A 20371-nucleotide genomic window follows, 5' to 3' on the forward strand; every position below is an offset into this window, starting at 1 on the left:
CAGTTAACAGAATCATTGTTCATTAGCTCCAAGACGTCTGAAAGAGAGAGCAGATTTTTTTGTGAGACATCAATACCTCCATTTTATTGTAATAATTCAAGCAAATTACATAATTTTAATGTACAACATACAAACAGACTGTGGAAAAGGTCCTTTGTAAAGAGAAACTCTTGAAAGAAAAGTGACCACATTTTGTCACTCACCCATTCTCCAAAAAAAAAAGAAAAACGTGTATTAAACAAAGGAAATGAAGGGTCTTATTTATTTTTTAAAATCATCAAGATATTGAAACCAAACATCACATCCTTTTCAAGCAGCCCTACTGTATAAATGAGCGGATGAACGTTCCTCAACTTCACCAGTTTAAGAGCATGAATCTTCCAAGATCCTCTCTTTCCCCAAACCAGCTTCTAAGCATAGTTTTTTAAAGCACTCATGGTGGTCAGTTCACCGGACATTTTTTTTTTTTTAACTGAAAGCTTTAGAGTGCTCACCAATCTGATGCGAAACAGAAAAAAATGAAAAATAAAATTCATAACAGGATCCAAACATCTCCCATAAACTTGAATTAACTGCATATTATGAAAGCCTTGTGATAGGCTAGGGACAGTGGTTACGCTGGCAATCAGATGTTGGCTAAAGTCACTTTAAACAGGAGGACATAGGTCGAAAACAGCAAGTGAGAGGAGACTGAGAGACAAACTGCTAAGCCACGCCTCCTTCCTCCCTGCCAACTGATTAAACCTCCTCCTCCTCTTCATCCTCCAAGTCACAGAAGTCGATGGACGGTCTGCTGTCCTCCGCCTCATCTTCATCAGATTCTGCATATGAACCTGAGTCCAAACAAGAAATAAGCAGAAACATTAAAACCTGAATTGGATGGAGGGAAAAATAAGTGACAGAAGAATTAAACACAAGCAAGCATTTTAAACACAGAGGTATTGGTGATTCCCTCTGTGCATTCAATAGCCAAACATGACTATGTTAGTGGAATAAATAAACAAATGAAGAAATGCCATGCAAACAAATCTTAAACTACATCCATGTGAAATCATTTTGCACATTTAATACCAGAACCAACACTGGGTTTTATAATCTATACTTACCCATGCATTTAAAAGGTGATGTCAAGTTTTATATAAATTAACTAACAAGAATTAAAGGTTTTATGGTTCAGGATCAAAATAAATAGAAATCACAACATACTTTCAAGATTGTCCATGTGTTCATGTAGAGTTCTCGCCAAGTTGAAAAACTGAGCGAGAGAGGGGAGAGCGTTTTGGTTTTCAAAATCACAACATTAGCTTGCAATGAACACTTTCATATTGTGTGACGCATCACAGGAGTCAAAGTACTGTACTTGAACTAACAGATACAGGGTTCGTACAGATACAGTAAAAAGATTTTCCAAGACTTTCAAGGACTTTAAGCACTACTTTTTTGGGTTTTCAAGGACTACAATCAGAGATCGCACTTATCAAACAATATCTTTAGGATTTAAGGATTTTTTTAAACACAAATTAGAGATATAAGGTATCCAAAATACAACTTACACAGGGTGTCTACAGATATAAACAAGTTAAACTTAAGACTTTAAGACCTTTTTAATGCCACTTTGAATGAAATTTAAAACCAAACCTGTGACGGAAATGCACATATTACAAACGTACATGTAATATTTAATGTTTAACCTAAGTTATTGAAGTAATTTAATATTAACTACTTGTTTATTGAACTAAAATCAAATGTTACATTTGCAATCGTGAGAATATTCAGCAAAATAGCTCTCGTCATGTTAAGTTACGTAACTGTTATAAATGAACTCAACATTTAGAATTTTTTTGTTATGTGTGCTGTTATGCTCATTTGTTTTGATTTCTCACTATAAAATCTCTCACAGAGACAGTCAGCGCGAGTCTAAACCAGAAATACATTATCATTATCAATCGCTGTTAATAAAATCAGAATTATTCTCACGATTCAATGCTTCACTGGTAATTTGACGGACATTGGGTCCGTCAGACTGGAGAAATTTTAGCGGTAATGTGACCAGAAATATTAAGACATACCGAATCTGAATTTCAGATACTAATACTTTTTAAGGCCTTTTATTAGGAAAACTTTATATAAGACATTAAGACTTTAAGGACCCGCGGCCACCCTGTTACAACGCATTTAATAATATATTAAATACAAAGTTTCTAATGGCTATTATTGTCCTATAAATAACATTTTATATTATAATATTGACGTACTTCTCAATAAAAGGTCTGATGGGGGTTTATTAGACGGGCTGCAGTGTTAATTTTGCGTGAAAAGATTGTATTTTTGTTTTTTTTTAAAAATTTAATTTCATATATATTGTATTTAAATAAGTCAAGCACTTTTCAAGTACCTCTTTGTAAATATGGCTGTTTTCAAGGGTTTTCCAGTACTTCGATTTCAAAAAGTCAAATTCAAGTACTTTAAGCACCTTGTATGAACCCTGCAGATAATACAATGAACAAAATACAGGAAAGACGTGGAAGGCTTACCCCAGCATCATTGACTGCACCCAGGACATCAGAAAACCTCTGCTCACACAGGTGCAGGAGCACCACCAGGTACAGCCCACAGCTGATGAACTCATATTCTGACTGAAGAATCCAACACACAAACTACATTAAAAATATGAATCATATAACAGATAGATGTGAACATTACTTGCTTGAAGTCTCTTAACTGAAGGCTCTGTAATAAGGAACATGTTCAGAGTCTGATCAATAGTGATGGGATTTTAGGATATGATTCTAAGGGGCCGTTCACACAGAAGTTTGTTTTTTTATCCACGAAAAACGCGCTAGATGGACGTGTTTGACCGTTGCGCTAGCATCTCACACAACACTGTTCTAAAAACGCAGTCCTCAAGTTAAAAGTATAGTTCAACTTAAAAAAAAAAACCTGTCCAGACCCTGTGGTTTTTTTATTCCACCACTCTAGATCTTGCTTTTTTTTAAAAACACACAAAAAGCAGTGTGTGAGAATGGTCTCTAAAGGTCCGTTCACACCAAGACGAGCGTTTGGTGAAATAACCATTTATTGTGTTAATATGTCAGTTACACCTCTTTAGGGCTTTTCACACTGTGCTTAACCCTGGGTTATCGTCGTTCTAAAACCCGCCTTTAACTCCAGGTAATGTTTTCTACCGGGTGAGTAAATTTACCCAGGGTTATGAAACCCTGCTCCGGAGCAGGGTAAGGACCACTTTTGTGATGTTAACCCCACATTACGGTGCCAAACATGTGCCGTGTGAAACAATGCTGTATTATTTAGAGTGTACTCCCACAACCAATTGCATGCCTCATATTTACATGCTTTGCACAGTCACAGAAACACCATGCACTGTATAAATTGTTGTTTTAGCATTTCAAATAGAAAAAGGTCAAATATCAACTGAAAACACATCAATTGGAGTAAAGAAGAGACAGTTTCATTCATACCTTTATAGTCTGAAAAGAAAAAAAACTTGATAGTACAGTCGGTAAAGTGTAATATGATAATGCGCACTGCAAGAACCTTTATGTAAACCGGTCAAACGTGCAGCGTTCGTCCAATCAACGACTGACACTGCAAATAAGGATGTTAACCAAAGGTTTAGAAATGTACAGTGTGAAACAACAGCGTATGAATATCCAGGTATTATGAAACCTGAAGCAATATTACCAGGATTCCATTATCCCAGGGTTTAGAATGACCCAGGGTTAACTATTTCAAGTATGAAATGCCCTTTTGTGTTAGTCCGAAAAATGTTGGTACAAAGAGGGTTTCAATCACATTGTAAAAAGTGTTGACCACCAATAAAATACGTGCTTTTGGTCACATGCCCAGAGAGTCTGTTTGTGACCACCACCGAGTATTCTGCCAAGTGGCAGTGAATTGCAGAGGAAGAATCCAGGACTCACTCTTTTGTCTCTGTACTCTTGCATTTGCCGTTGTTTGATAAACACCATAGTGAACACAAAAATCTGAATGTCTGTTTGAAAACAGGTGACTACGGTCTGACTTCATTTCTTCTCTGTGATAAGAGTGTCAGAAATGTAAAGTTGTGCAGTGCTGCATTGTGTACCACTGTATTTATGCTTTTCCATAAGTCCCACCTTCTGTCAGAGAGAAAGTGCATATTGCTTTTTTTTCCCTGCATTGGTCTGAACAGACAAATTGCATGTGAAAATTGGGATTGAATTCTTAATTCCATGTAATAAATCTTGTTCGTCAGAGATTCATTAAAAACCATAACTAACTGGTAAAGCACTCGAGCAAGCACAATTTCACACGAGTATGTTTCTTTTAAGAAGTAATCTAAAAAATACAATGTGCTTGTATCTTGTTTTGATGCACTTACCCTTTCATGAGATCGATAGAGCTCATTGATGTCAAAGTTCTCAATATTTAGGTGCAGTTTTTCCTTACAAAGTTCACAGGTAGTGATGGCCTCCAAGTTAGAACCTGTGTATCAGAGCAGATATATGGGATGAATAAAACTATTAAAATTTTTTTAACCAATTAAGACCATAACGAGTTTAACTACAGTTTATTTGAGATTCTTCCCCATCTTGTGATTTTCATACTTGTGTATTTGATAAGTCTGCTTTCACACTGTTATGCAGTAGTAGTCTTTGACCAGCACAGGAAATTAACCCAAAATCCCCTTTGTCAGACTGAATTTGAAAACAGTTCCTTTCTCAGTGCACATCAAACAAATGAACATACACTATATAAACACCTAGTTTATTTCTGCCCTCAGGAAAAGACAGCCATACCAGAGCTGATTTTGGAGTGGAGCCATTTCTTAATGCAGTCCTGGTGCACATACTGCAGGCTGCCGGTGCACTTGCAGGGCTCGATCAGAGGGTTGGAACTCGACTGCTCCCCCATCTGACAGATTCGGCACAGATCCCCCTCCTCCTCATCAGAATCCTCCAACAGAAGGCTAAAAGTAAGAAGAGGGTGTGGTTATAATCGGCAAACTAAATTATGAATGTGCTCCTGCTGCACTAAGATCCAAGCCTACTTAAACACAACTGAACCAGCTAATCAAGATCTTCAGGATTACAAGAAACTTCAACTTTGCAGTGTACTCCAGTGCCACAAAACCACATCAAAGCGAAAAAAAAGTTGTGTTGTGCCGGTTGTGGGCAGTATTAGCCAAAAAACATGCATAGCTGCATGCATGGTTTCAGTGGTTATGTACTATAAATGTAAACGCCATCAAATTTGGTCATTTCTACTTATGCTCTCAAATGAAGGTTATCTAGCTGCCATTTGCATGGAGGATTTGTGATAAGTGTTAGAAGCATTTTATTTTAGTTACATTTTTTACATGCCATCAGCCTATTGATGAATTTAAGTAGTGGTAGAATTTATCACTTAGGCCTATTTGCAGTATATAGTATTTTTACCCTATACATTTAAAACTAAAATGTACATGTGTAAATAAATAATAATATACATTGTTTAATGATCAAAATAGTAAAAGGTAAAGTGCATTACATTTATAGTAGGGCATGTAAAATGTTAACAGGGCAAGTTCAAATCTGACTGGGCCAGGCGGGAAAAAATATATATTATTGAACCCTGTCATTGAATTATGTTGATATGTATAGATTCAAAAATACAAACACTAGATTTCACTTCATACCACTGTTTTTCAACTAACCCAATTTTTTGTTACGAAAGATCAATAATTGTTTTGAAAATGCAAAACATTTTTGAAAAAGGTTTAAAACTACGTACACATGTACAGAAATCTAAGACAACAGCCATGTCAAACTTTTTGAATTTCTGAGTGAAACTTGAAATTACCATACAAAAAATAAATCAAAAGTAAGGGCCCATTCACACCAAGAATGATAACTAAAGATTATTATAATAGTGTCCACACCAGTGCACAATATAGTTTAGTTTATTCTAAGCGTGCGCTGCAGATTTGTCACCTGCCACTTTAAATGCTTGAGCTCTTTAAAGCAGAATTGTTTCTGATTGGCTGTCATTGTTTTTAATCGTTCATCAGCTGGAAAAAAAAACATTCTGGAAGTGATTCCAGCGATATCGTTTCACTTCTGTTATAGTTGTGGTGTGAACTCGGCTATTCTTTTATTTTAACAGTGTCTCAGCACCGAACGCATCGCATTGTGCTGCAACAGCTACACAGGACGAGACAAAGCGCCATTGCAAAGCATTTGTGCATGTCATAAATAGAACGAGGCATCAGTTTACTGTCAGAGCTTTGTGGCTCGTGTCGTGCCACATCCGGTGTAGACAGAATCAGTGTTTATTATAAGTTTTGTTTTTAGTCATGTCTCGGCGCTCACATCCAGTGTAGACAAGGTGTTAAAACAATTTTTATGACTATATCTTTTTTGTTATAGTTATCGTCCTTGGTGTGAACTTTAATGTCCAGTCAGATTTACCATTGTTCAGTGAATTTCCTCAGGTAAAATCCAGTTATTTCAAAAGTAATCTACGCGATCTGGGTAAGGTGAAAGATTTCCCTACACAGATTTGACGTTCTGACTAACAGAAAGCTGCTTGGTTTGAAAGTGACTTCTGAGGGAGTCGTGCTGCACTCTTGACAATGGTCATTTTTCCTTGCAAAATTTCACTAATGTGACTGCACATTTACAGTAATGTTTTTTAAAAAACATACAGAACATTCTACACAATAACTAGACAGATCAAATTGCCCTCTGACCTCTCCTGAATCTTTCGCAGTCTCTCTGGGTCTCTGGAGGGGGCGGGCTTGTCTTTTGTCTGCTCATCAGTTTGACTCCTCCCCTCTGCTCCTACTCCCACACCAATAAGTACATTCTCAGGCATACGGAAGAGCGGGCTGGTCATCACCCGGCCAATGCCATGGCTCCGTCCAGCCAGACGGGCTCCGTCCTGCAGTAGCGATGCAGAAAGACCCGAGGCTCCAGAAGAGGGTGCTGCTGTAGCACCCTCTGAGGACTCATCTTCATCATCATCATCATCCCCTTCACAATGTGTGCCTTGGTCAGGCGTTTTACTGCCATCTCGGCCAGGGAATTGGGGTGAACGATGAGGTCCCATTCGGGCGCTTTCGTCACGGCCCTCCCTCCTGCGACGAGAGAACAGTGGGGTACAGCGGTTCCAGTTCAGCCAGGACAGTCCCGCTTGAGGCCTGAGCGATTCCTGTTCGGGCCCTACATCAGCGCTCTCCCTGACGGGAGCGAGAGATGGTCCGCGTCTGCGCAAGAACGAAAACGCCTGAACGGGGTCGGAATTCCTCAGCTCTGCTTCCAAATTTTCTCTACTGACTGGAGGGGGGGCTTCAGAGGGCAGGGCTTCATCTGGGCTAGAGTCAAATGACCTTGAATCAGAGGCAGAGCTGGCGGTGGAGTTTGACTCCTGACTGGAGCGTCGGGAGAAAAGGCGAGATAGCAGGCGTCTGGTTGTTCGCCTGCCGTCTGAGTCGCCGCCATTCTGAGCAGGAAGTGGAGTGGGGCTAGATGAAGGTGGGCTGGAGCTACAGCCAGTAAGGGGTGTGTAAGGGGTGGAGCTCCAGGATGAGAGGTGGGATGAGTCCGACACAGAGGTGGAGGTTCTGGTAGAGCTAGTGCGTGGTGTATCGCGAGAGAACGGACCAGACTTGTAATCTGTGGTCAGCCTGTGGGAGCTGCGCTCCAGAGGAGAGGGGAGGTACTCGTTTTGGATACGGCGACTAGATGAACTGTTCTCTCTGTAGGATGAGTACTGGCTCTCTTTGGGTCGAGCACCTTGTGCATAGGTGGATGTAACACGCTCTGAACGGTCTAAAGCACAAAAAGAAACGTATAGTTACCTTGATGGGCTACAACCTTATACATTATAATAATGAGGGCATAAAATGTAAGAAGAAATGGCAAGATATTCAAGATATCAAAAATATAAAATCCTCAAATTAATTGGAAGTAAAGCTGTGTTTTAATCCCATATGTTCAAAAGAACACGACTTGTGGTGCAAAACAGAAATAGACAGATGACCAGAGCAACATTTGAGAACCTATATTTGGTACCATGATATTTTTCAAAAAAAAATTCTTTTCACAGTACTGTATATAACACAACTTAATAGTACACATTACAATGTAAAATAAAAATGATACATTTATAAAAACTAAAGCAAGCTTTTTGAAATTATCTGCATTCAATGTTTTCATCCAGAATTTTTGGGCAATATCCCAAAATGCATATACATGGATGAAAACTTTAAAGTCATCCAATTATGCCTAGAACCACTTAGAGGAAAAAAACACTATAGAAAAAGGAGTGGACTAGAGTGGTAGTGAATGAATGTGTCTGTATAAACTGTAACCGAGTATGTGTGTGCACATACACAATGAAGATGTCAGTCCACTAGGCCGATAACTAGACTCCCCCAGTGAGGTCAGTCCTAAATCCCCCCTCTTCTCCCAATCCCTGCGGGCCCAAGGACCCTCTGATGGAATGGACGAAGAAGATGAGGAGGAGGAGGATCTAGACAAAGGACTAATGGTGGTTTTCCACGAAGAATCTAAAGACAAGAGCAATGTGTTAATACACCATATATCCATACACTGAAAAGATGCTTAATATTAACTATAGTAGTATTTGGACACTTAAGACACATTTAAAATGTTTACAAATACGTTTTTACTGTGACATACGTCCTAAAGTAGAGTAGGAGTTGGCTAGGTTGGTAGGTTTAGATGTGGATGGGGATCTGGAATTTCCTGCTCTATTTGTGTAAGAAAGTTTTGCTCTTTTAGACTCTGTGTCTTGGGATTTGCCAAGAAGTCCACAGTAGGTTCCCAGTCTTCTCTCAGAGTCTGTCTGAAACGCAAATGCACAAACACAGTCAGATGTCAAATTCAGGTCGCAAAAGAGCCAAATTCTGCTTAAATTTGATATTTTGGTAAAGTTGTTTACATACAAATGTGGCCCATATCAGACACCGGTCAATACTCAATGACTTTTTCATTATAACAGCATTAAATTTCATATTTAATGCACATATTTTGCCACTATGAAACTAAAAGAACTTCAGACAACCAGTCATATAGCTATGCACAAGTTTTAGACACTTTCTCATGGTTCAAAACACCACAACTATTAAAATAAGGGAGGGAGACAAAACGAAGAAAAACAAAAGAAAAAAAACAAGTCAGACTTGAAGCAAAAAAATGTCAGAATTGAAAACACCCAGTTAAAATTTATCCTAAAAACCCTTTTTCATTTAACAAAAAATTCTAAAGCTACTAATAGTAATAATAATCATAATAATAAACAGACAGTTTATAATATAATTCAAGTTTTAAGTTAATAATAATTTAGTTATTAAAAAGCATATTATATAAAATAGATCAAATATAATTATGTGTGTGAGTGCATGCATACGTTACATTTTGACAAAAACATATATGCAAAATATTTACAAGTCTGCCTCTCTCCCCACTGGTGGATTCGGTCCATGACCGATCATGGACAGATGAAGAAGAGGAAGAGGAGGAAAGGGAGATGGGAGTAGAGAGCTTCCAGTTGGAGTGACGGCTTTCAGTTGAACTGTAACCTCTTGGCGAGCTCAGCAGACGGGAGCTCTGGAACACACAGGAAACATGAGAAATGAACACACAACACATGGACGTCAGAACATAAACGTGACAGGAAGAGACTAAACGATTATTGCCTCATTCAACTACTGTTTATTCTACATCATAAAAGAGAAGTATGGGCCAAGATTCAGACTAAAACACCCAACCACAAAGCCTCTGCAAATAGTTTCCTTCCTCAAGCATATGGGTGGTTTGCTGCTTTGTTATGACGAGAAATCCCCAGTGGCAAACTATATATGGACGAGCTGATGGTGGCCAATTTTGTTTAATGTCCATTTCAATGCTGGCTAATGTAGTGATGTAGCCAAGTTCTAAGATGTGATTTTCCAAAAAAAAAAAAAAAAACACTCTGGAGTCTCAAAAACAACTCTGGGAGCTTCAGTAACTGTATCTAGCACGACAGACCTTGACAGGTTCATGAGATACACCGGGGCCAGGAATCTAGTGTGCACTAAAAAAAGCCCAGTGAACCAAGGCAGTGTTACACGAAGATCTTTCCACAGCCCCAGCAGCATGAGGAAAATTAGATGCTAATAGAGTTAGCACACCGATCGCCATAGTGCCTCTTCTAGAACCTTAGGTTAATATTTAGCTATATATTGTATAAAGCAATTAATTACCCAATAACACTACATAAAACAGTAGCTGATGCTCTGAAAAGTATAACAACAGATTGTGTACAATTTTTTTAAACACTTTTGAACAAATGTATCCATTTACAAAGTATTAGATGTCTAACTTTTGGGGGGAAAAAAACACTTTTATTTGTATACGTCTAGTTATGTTAAAAGGCTTACATGCCCTGAAACTTTGTACGTAATTTGATTTTTTTTTTTTTTTTAAGCACGGCAAAAATGCAGTGCTGGGCATTAAAGGGTTTGTTCACCCAAAAATGAAAATTCTGTCATTAATTACATCATTAAAGCTACTATGTGTAATTTTTTTCCATCCCTAGGGGTAGCTAACCTCTTACAATAAGAAAGGCATAGGTTGAAGACGCAGTGATAAGCAGAATGATGGGACTTGCTGTCATGCTGATGGATCTAATAACGTAATGTTTATGGATGAGTGAAAACATTCATGTTTTTTAACGTGACTGTGGTGCGAAGCAGGTCGCGATTGCTAATAAGAGATAGATATCAGCGCCGCGAGTCCCGCGGATTTAAAGGAATAAGGACATTTAATTCTACCGAACTACCCGCAAGTGCTGAATTACTACTCACACAGGTCAGTTTTTTTGACGAATTAAACTTGAGGTAACTCAGCGCTGTTTCATTTGGTCTAACGTCACACTAAACAGCATTTGAAAGTTATAATGTTATTCTGTGTTAGTTTGTTTGCTGTATGAGACTAGCAGTAAGCTAGATCAACATTAGAATAACATACTGATCACATTCTAACATGTCATCATGTTGAGCTATATAACATTGATCTGTTTTATGTACATTTGCTCACCTGTCTAATAAAGTACATGCAAGAGCGGCGTCCCTGTCAAGTCGTGACTCGTGAAGCTCTGTCAAGTCCAAGTTAGTCACGTACGTGGAGCTCTCGAAAACGCCACGCGGATATTGATCCTCATTTTAGTTCTTCTTTTGTCCCAAAGTCATTGACAGGCGACAAGTGAACAGGGACGGGCACTTTTTAAAATTGTGAATTTCTCTTGATTTACAAATTCTTGGAAACATTTAGGATAACGGAAGTACACAATTGAAAGAAATATATAACAGTGTGCAAGTGGTTTTTGGATATGTTGATACAAAATTCTTACATATTGTACCTTTAAAGTAATTAATGTGACTCTGGTGGTTTAACCTCAATTTTATGAAGCGACGCATGTGCTTTGTTTGCGAAAAAAAGACCTATATTTACAAAATAATATTATCCAAAGTGCATTCAAGGAAAAACTTCCTGTCTTGAGTAAAGACAACATGCATCCGTCGTGGTTCTCCCCCTACTGGATTGAAGGTCAATAATGTCGTAAATAAAGTGGAAAATTATGTTGTTGTTTTTTTGTGCAAACAAAGCACTCGTGTCACTTCATAAAATTGAGGTTAAACCACTGGAGTCACATGGATTTTAATGATGTCTTTCCTATCGTTCTGGACCTTGAATGTGTAAATTGCGTTGCTCCCAATGGAGGGACTGAAAGCTCACAGATTTCATCAAAATATCTTAATTTGTGTTCCGAAGATGAACGAAGGTTTTACAGGTTTGGAACGACATGAGGGTGATTCATTTTTGGATGAACTTACCCTTTACGGGTCAAACTTTTTTTCTATTGTTCTCATACAATGGATCCTAATCAATAATTGGTACACAATTCTCAGTTTTCTGAGCCATTTCGTCATTGTCGAATTGTTTTTTGTTTTTTATACAGTTTTGTTTCATGAATAATGCAGTATTTAAAAGCTGTGTACAGTGAAATTTCTTAACTTTTCATGACTGTATCCTCACTGGTTCACGAGTACTGGTACTGGGACGAACCAAGTTATGAATATAAAACTTTCACATACTTTATCAAACAAATGTGGTAACATTTTATCAACCCTGATCGCACCAGTGTGGCATTTTGCAACTTTTTTTTTTTTTTAAAGAGTGAATATTTATTACATGAATATCATTGCTTTGGGTCACTGAGGGATAATCAACTTATGAAACATATTGCCCCCATAGACTTTCATTTAATCTAAAGGAAAAGTCAAAGCTATTTTCTGTGGCAACCAATATCATATCACAGATGCTGTCAATAGAACTACGAAACCTGTAACACTCCTTTAACTACACTGGGCTAAACAGGAATAACATATGGATTTCTGGGTGACTGGTTCAGCAAGAGGAGGTGACGTTAGTGATCTAGTGAAAGAGACTTAAGCTACACTGCTGTGGGTGTGAACAGACATTACGGAAATTAATGTGTGACTAATACCTGATAATCTGAGTCTAACTTGACAGAAGCTTCCCTGCTGAAGCGATCTCTTCCCAAGACGCTCCCTCTGCCATAGAGCCGACTCGCACTGAGCGCTGAAGATGAAGAGGACAAGGAGGAGGGTGATGACAGCGAGGAAGAGCTGGAGACAGCAAACGGAAAACGACGAGACTTCGAATCCATCTCTGAACTGTACCCTGAGAGACAGACACACACATACGTTACAGCCGCATACCTATGACAGCAGTCACCGCTAAATTATATTTAAAAACAGGATTGGTAATGATACATTTTAGGCATGTCTTTTGTCATGTACTTCCATTACAAGTTGCTTCCAGTAGTATGATGATTTTAAAGGAATTGTTGTCGTACTCAAAATCGCATTGCTCCAACTTGTGACTTACTTTCTTGACTGCTTCCGACTCATTGTAATTACATAGTAAAGAACAACCAGCACATTGTTAATATGTGATGTTCTAAAACCCATTAGACTTAGTTCATTTTTGGAACACAAAGATATTTTTAATAGGGATCACCCGATAGGATCTTTTTTGGTCAATACGATAGCGATTTTAGCAATTAAATATTGGCCGATTCCAACATTTGTCACTTGCTCTCTTATTTGTACTTCTGTCATTAAAATAGATTAGTGTTTTAATTATGTTTTCAAGTTCAAAAACACATGCATTAAGGTATACTAGCAGGTTTATTGGTGCATCAAAAAATTCTACTGAACATGAATTGGATCTATTTAACATTCAACAGGCCAACATAAATACAACAGAACAAAGATACATATAAAACAAACAGTGCTTTTCAGCAAGGTCTAACAGTAGTTTTCAGGTACAGAAAGTAATCAAATGTAAAATTACAGGTCATATTCTTCAGTGTATAAATGAAATATATATTAGGCAAATCCTTAAAGTTACAAAAGTTATTGTGTCAAGTCTCATTTTTGTCTTTTGTTGTGTTTGATTAACATTAAAAACACAGACAGCAACACAGCAAGAATATTAGTCTGCTGTCACTTTATGAGCTGCATGGATCCAATTATATTGGTGCAAAAGCAATTTATTTCTAATTCATTTAAGACCAGTGTTGCCAAGTCTGCAGTTTTCCTGCAGTTGTTTTTTTAGTCCGCCGTTGTTTATTGCATACCGTATACAGATTGATCAACGGCACGCACATGCATATAGCACATTAAAGTTATCCTTTCATGTATCGTGAAACAAATTCAGTCACATGGGTTTGGAACAACATGAGGGAGAGTAAACATAGTACTTGAAGGATTAGTTCATCCAAAAGTCTTGAAGTATGAGTGAAAATGGCTAACCTGAAGAATGTTTTTACTGCTATCAAAACCACACAGGTAATCAGTTCACTGGCCCAGAGTTTCATCACACATACCTGACTTTACCAATAATCAGTAACCCGGTTGTCTTCCTTAAATGCACAGGGAGTATGGAGCACCTCTACCAGTCATCATAACACTTTTTAAACCCCTTCCTACTGCACCCTTCATCAAGCCATCTATAAATACCCTCTTCTCTACAGTTGAGTATCAAAATAGCACCTTCCTGCAATGAAAGCTCTCTGCTGTATGTCAAGCTTTTTCCAAATCACATTTGCCAAGTGAGAACGCTGCTAAACTTAACCTGAAGGCATGAAAGCACTGCTTCAGTCAGGTGTCATGCAGAAAAAGAGCAAGTTAGACAGGGAATATTACAGGCCAAAACCAGTACTTGAAATATAGGCTACTCATTTAGATCCAGAATGTTGTAGTAGAAACACTTACTGCACCAAGCCATTTAGATTGATATGATGCAGTTATTGCATCATTTAAGACTTTCTTCTGAATGTCTGTTCTGCTCTTTTCCATACAACATGTAAAAAACAAACACCATAATCTGCACTATGTTGTATTCTGAAGCCATACGACAGCTTTGTTTGAGAAAAAGGCTGAAAATTACTGTAGTCTTTCTTTCTTTACTTTCATTGTGTGGAAATGAGAAGACAGTCTGGTAAACTTCTCCTTTTGTGTTTGACAGAAGAAAGAAAACCATACAAGGAACTAAAAATGCCTATTTTAAATGGGGGGGGAGGTAGGGGGTACTTTTTATTTAAAAAGCATCTATGCATGTGTGGGGTACATTTTCATAGATCGACATCCCAACTTCACATTTGCAAAAGCCATCTTAGTGCTAAAGTAAATGAAAAGAACAACGAGAAAAACATTAACATCAGGGCGTGTATGTAACAGAAGACACAACAAGAAGTTAAACGCCCGTGTGTTAAACCCTCTGGCTTTGTTCACCTATTATGCAACCTGTGCATGAACATTTTGTTAAACTAAACCCAGGCTTGTACCCTCAACAAAATAACACTAAATAGTACACCTATAAAATTAAGAGACATTTAAGTTAATGCTTACATGCATTTCTCTCTTTTGAGGTTCCTAAATGTAGTTTCCTATCACATATGTTCTTTCCAGATTTCAAGGATGTGCATCAGCAATATTTTAAGTGTCAACAAGTGCAAATTTGACTAATGAATGATACTTTAGATCAAAATGGTGGTTTATAAAAATTGACCTCTCAAAATGTCTTTCGTTCAATTCCAGTTTGGTGCTCTTGTTTGAACTTGACAGGACAAACAGCAGGATTATGATTGTAAACCACAGCTGATGCATAGCATATCAAACTGGCGAGATGTCAGGGATTTGCATTAGCTCAGCACAGCTCTCGGGTTACAAATACATTAAAAGAAAAATGGCTCACAAAGGAGGTAAACACGGAGTATTTATCCTGTACAAAAGCTTTTGCTCCCAATAAATCACTGATTTAACCCAACGCGTTCAACACAGGACATGTTCGTGACATGCACAACTGACCCGTTAAACTACGCATGTGATCCCAGGAGTCAGTCGCATTAATAACCCAGCAGTCTGCCAGATGTCTAGGCCTTGTTTTTGTTAACCGGGACACTTCGTAAATACAACAAGAATAAACCTCGTTGGGTAAACGAATGCAATTAATCCGTAAGCGTTTACATTACCACTTACCAAACGCGACCCGTTAAAGCGTACCAAATCTCATCGTGTTAAAATGCTCCAGATGGCATCACTTCCGTGTGAACTCACCTCTGATTTTCCGTCTCTCTGCCTTTATTATTAATGGCGTCCGTGTGTTGATATAGGGAGGGTCACGTGGTTTAAAGTGTAAGCGGACACCCGCAGGAAACGCGTATCGTCGCTCGCGGAGGCTGATTGACAGCCGCACTAGCAAGTGACCGGCAGCGTAGCGAAATACGCCCCGCCCTCTTTCCCTTGTGCATTGACAAGATGTCTGTAAAGATGCCTGTAAACTATAACAACAAAATGATGTGTTAGCAGTGGCGGTTCTAGCCCATTTCAACTGGGGGGGCCAAGCTGGGGCCAGTTGTACTGTTAGAGGGGCCAGTTACATTTAGACCTTATTGTTGTCCTATCATTTTCTGCACTACTGCAGGCATTCACAGGCAAAATACCGTGTTTATAATCATTCAACAATGTATTTGCATTTCCATTATATTTTTACATTTGCATTACATATTCAGTATTAGTCACAGTAACTGTAATAGATATGATGTCCTTCTTTCTCTTCATTTTGAGAACTATAGAGCAAAAGCAATGGGGACCAAGAAGCTTATTAATTCATTTACTGAAAATAACTGACTTTCTAGGTAACTACGTCTAACCGTTTACAGGGTTCCTGCACACTTTTTAAAGTCAAATTTAAGGCTTTTTAAGACCTAAAGAAATCAAAATTAATACCGTACATTAGGGGTGTGCAATATTGACAAAAATATATTTCAATATTTTCAACGTTTTGTTGATAATAATTAGATGATATTTTACTGATTGTGTTTTTGTGCTGGTGCCATGGCTGGTTTAGGCCTGTTGCTGACAGCTGACTCACGAAGATATTCATATTTTTCATATTATATGGTCAGTTCACAGCAGTGACAGAAATACATTTTTTTAAATAAGGGGCAATATTTCCCACCTTAAATTGATTTCCAGGGGCATTTTCACCTATATATGGACATTTTTTCTAAACTTATTTAGAGTTATGCATCACCTTTTATGTCAAATACTAACATTCAAATTATACAATAATTATACTTATTTATACAATAATACTTAATTATACAATAATTATACAGTACCACTGCTACCAGTCAAATTAATTAATTCAATCAAAATCCATCTTTGCAGTGCAGAGGTGACACAGAAGTGGCATTAATATATTTACACTCCATTTACAATAGCATAAATAAAGCTATGAGATTTTTTTTAAATCAATATTTAAATATGAAATGATTTCTAATTTTAACGTTTTAATTAAAGGATACTTTAAATATGAAACTAAAACCGCCAGTAGGCGGCGGCAAGTAGGCCTACCTGTAAGAGGGATTCATTCATTCAACCGATTTGTTCAAACGGCTGATTCATTCGGGAAAGAAGCAAGTGATTCGTTCAAAACGCGGATTTCAGACTAGTCAATAAATCATCGCTGTGTTGCATTGAGACTCTGCTACGGTTTCATTATGAAATTCTAGTCGGCGAAATAAAGGGAAAACAAACAATATTGACAATATTGTGTCTAAAAAGTTCTCCCAATGTTAACTTATTGTTAATTTAACTGTTGTATAACATAAATATCACAGTTGCAATTGTGCACGGGAAAACTGCACTCTTGCTGATGTGATATTCTAATATAAGAACATAATATGATATAAATTAATATAAGACAAAAACTAATTTGGGGACAGCTCTACCTATGAACTGCACACAGCAGTGAAAGGACGATAGACAAATGCGATGTCACCTCACAGTGCCTCGTACATAGTTAAAACAATGATTACAATATCATAATAGACAATAGGCTACACATCACCCCATTCGCACATAAAGAATGAACTTACAACTGAACTGACATTTACCAGCTTTCTCCTTCTCTCCTCTCTCGCGTGCAGGAGACAGACGTTATTCTGCCGCGATTCCCGGGAATGTGATGTGAATTGTCACGTGAAAATGCAAATCCACAAAGATAGAATAATAAAAAATAATACGCATACAACGATAACAACGATAGCAAAAAACAGTTTTGTAAAAATTATTTCAAACTCCACATTTAGGGGGGCCACAAGGGGGGCCAAGCTTTTTGTCACAGGGGCACGGGCCCCCCTGGCCCCCCCTCTAGAACCGCCACTGTGTGTTAGGTTGTAAAATCCAACATAATTTTTGACATTTCCATTGATATGCAGCAAGGCAGTATTTGCGGCCACTGAAAGAATGTACTGGCTAAATGAAATCATTGTGTAGTCTACTCTAAACATTTCCCTGAAGCTGGTTTACATTTATTTTGCACATTTTTGTCCACTCTGTTAATTTGGTGCAAAAGACAGAAAAGTAGGCCTATTAATAAGCACATTTAGTATTCAAGACTCTTGTTGGTGAAAAATGTATAGGGTACATAAATGATTTTAAAAAGATAAAGTGTGTGTGTGTTGTTGTTGTTATCAACATCAACATTTATATCATACATATATACAGTTGCAATCAAAATAATTCAAGCATATCAGGTTTATTGACAAAATGTACAGACTTACAGCTGTTTGCAATGAACAAATCAAACAAAAGTAATTGAAATAGCTCAACACAACAAATGTGGTTACCCAAATTCACCTGAAAATGCAACTTTTAATGACTTCTGCATGTCTCAAACTTATGGCAAGCATCTTTAGTACTTAGTAGAACACCCTTTTGCTGTTATGACCTGCTGCAAACGAGATGTATAACCAGACACAAGCGTCTGGCAGCGTTTCTGAGGAATATTAGCCCATTCCTCATGAGCAATGGCCTCCAGTTCAGTAATACTCTTGGGTTTGCGTGCTGCAACCGCCTTCTTCAAATCCCACCAGAGATTTTCTATAGGGTTCAAGTCAGGTGACTGATGGCCACGCTAGAATCTTCCAGGACTTCTCCAACCAAGCCTTTGTGGAATTTGAGGTATATGATTGGGATTATTTTCCTGTTGGAAGGTCCAATGATGCCCAAGCCTCAGCTTCCTCACTGACGGCATGATGTTCTCTCCTAGGATTTCCTGATACTTCTATGAATCCATCTTGCTTTCCACACACTGCAGGTATCCAGTGCCAGAGCATCACCGAGCCACCAACATGCTTAGTCTTCTCTTCAGCATATGCTTCATTCTTCTTCCTGCAGACATCCATAGGGCCGAAAAGTTCCAGTTTTATTTCATCGCTCCACAGAACAGAATCCCAAAACTTCTGTGGCTTATTTAAATGATTTTGAGCAAATTGGAGCTGCCTTTACTTGTTTTTATTTCAAAGTGTTTTTATTGTTTTAAATGTACATAAGACAAACAAACCAACATACATTCTCTTATGTCATACAAGGCATCCCCATCCACAAACCTCATACTTTATATACATTATCTCACATATCCCCTTTCATCGCAGATTGGCATCCAAGGTTCGTACAAATACTGAGAATGCACACAGAACACACAAAAAAAAAGAAGAAAAGAGAAAAGGGGGAGAGAAGGGGAGACGAGAGCATACATTTTTAATCTAAAGAATTAGCATCAAATGCATTTTCATAATAGTCCAAGAAAGGTTGCCATAATTCTGAAACCTTTCTGCTGAGTTTTGGACTGTAGTTTTTAACTTTTCAAGCTGGAGGAAGGACATAGTTTCGCACACCCAACGTGAGTGTTTTGGGGGTGAGGAAGATTTCCAATTGGTAAGAATTAGTCGGTGGGCTAACAGTGTAAAGAATGCTATTAATTGAGATTGGCCTCTTGAAACCCCAACTTTACTATGTACCACCCCAAATATTGCAATGATAGGATCTGGATCGATATTCTTTTTACAAATGTAGGTGAATGTATTAAATATCTCCGACCAGAATGTGCCTATGCTTGGGCATGACCAGAACATGTGAGCCAGAGAAGCAGGGCCTTGGTGGCAACGTGTATTGGGATCCACATCAGGATATATTTTGGCCAATTTGGTCCTAGAGAAGTGCAGGCGATTAAATACTTTGAATTGTATCAACCTGTGCATAACACAGATAGACGATGTGTATATTTTATGTATAGCTCTTTGCCAAATTTCGTCCGTCAATTCTGTATTTAGATCCTCCTCCCACTGTACCTTAAGAGACAGAAGAGATGGCCATTTCATGTCCTGGATAGCAGTATACAGCATGGGAGACACCACCCGAGAGATGGGGCTTGACCGTCAGACAATGATCAAGAGGGCCGATATTTGGTTTTAATAAGTTTTAAGGGGGAATGAGCGAAACTGGGAACGGACAAAATCCCGGACCTGAAGATACCTAAAAAATTGTGTTTTTGGTAAACTTAATTCATTAACCAAATAATCAAAAGAAACGAACGTGCCATCTACAAAAAGATCTCCCACACGGTTTATGCCTTTTCTAGCCCAGGTGAGAAAGGCCGTATAAGCGATGGCTTAAAAAGAAAGTTTGAGGATAGAGGCATAGACACCAAAGAATGTATGTGACCAAAATGTTTGCGAAATTGGGCCCATGTGCGTAAGCTGCCTTTACTTGTGCTTTTGGGTCAGTAGTTGAGTTCTAGCATGGAATGCCTTGTCCAAATACCCACACTTGACCACTTGTCTACTTGCATGACGTATTTCCTCTATTTGGCCCAAGTGTTCAAGTAGCCGTAAAGACTGCAAATGTGTGTAGAACTTTTGATTACTCGGTGGGACACACTTATAG

The 20371-nt window shown here is 38.2% G+C and overlaps 1 protein-coding gene across 3 annotated transcripts; it reads right to left on the reverse strand.

The window, feature by feature from the left end:
• Positions 1–244: 244 nt before the first annotated feature.
• marchf7 (membrane-associated ring finger (C3HC4) 7) lies at positions 245–15831 on the reverse strand. Of its 3 annotated transcripts, none has more exons than XM_056266901.1 (11): positions 15695–15831; positions 12556–12752; positions 9453–9614; positions 8685–8850; positions 8375–8551; positions 6731–7811; positions 4800–4969; positions 4382–4485; positions 2535–2636; positions 1207–1255; positions 245–833 (listed from the first exon to the last, which is right to left on the reverse strand). In XM_056266901.1, exons 2-11 carry the CDS (start codon positions 12736–12738, stop codon positions 739–741), a joined length of 2289 nt encoding a protein of 762 aa, XP_056122876.1. In that variant the 5' UTR covers positions 12739–12752; positions 15695–15831; the 3' UTR covers positions 245–738. The 3 variants fall into 3 exon arrangements, with proteins under 3 accessions (XP_056122876.1, XP_056122877.1, XP_056122875.1); XM_056266902.1 differs by lacking the exon at positions 15695–15831 and adding an exon at positions 15610–15633; XM_056266900.1 differs by lacking the exon at positions 15695–15831 and adding an exon at positions 15446–15567.
• Between the last annotated feature and the right edge of the window lie 4540 nt (positions 15832–20371).

Source organism: Rhinichthys klamathensis, unplaced genomic scaffold (assembly GCF_029890125.1).
Source record: "Rhinichthys klamathensis goyatoka isolate OS25496 unplaced genomic scaffold, OSU_Roscu_1.1 h1tg000254l_1, whole genome shotgun sequence".
NCBI lineage: Eukaryota > Metazoa > Chordata > Actinopteri > Cypriniformes > Leuciscidae > Rhinichthys > Rhinichthys klamathensis.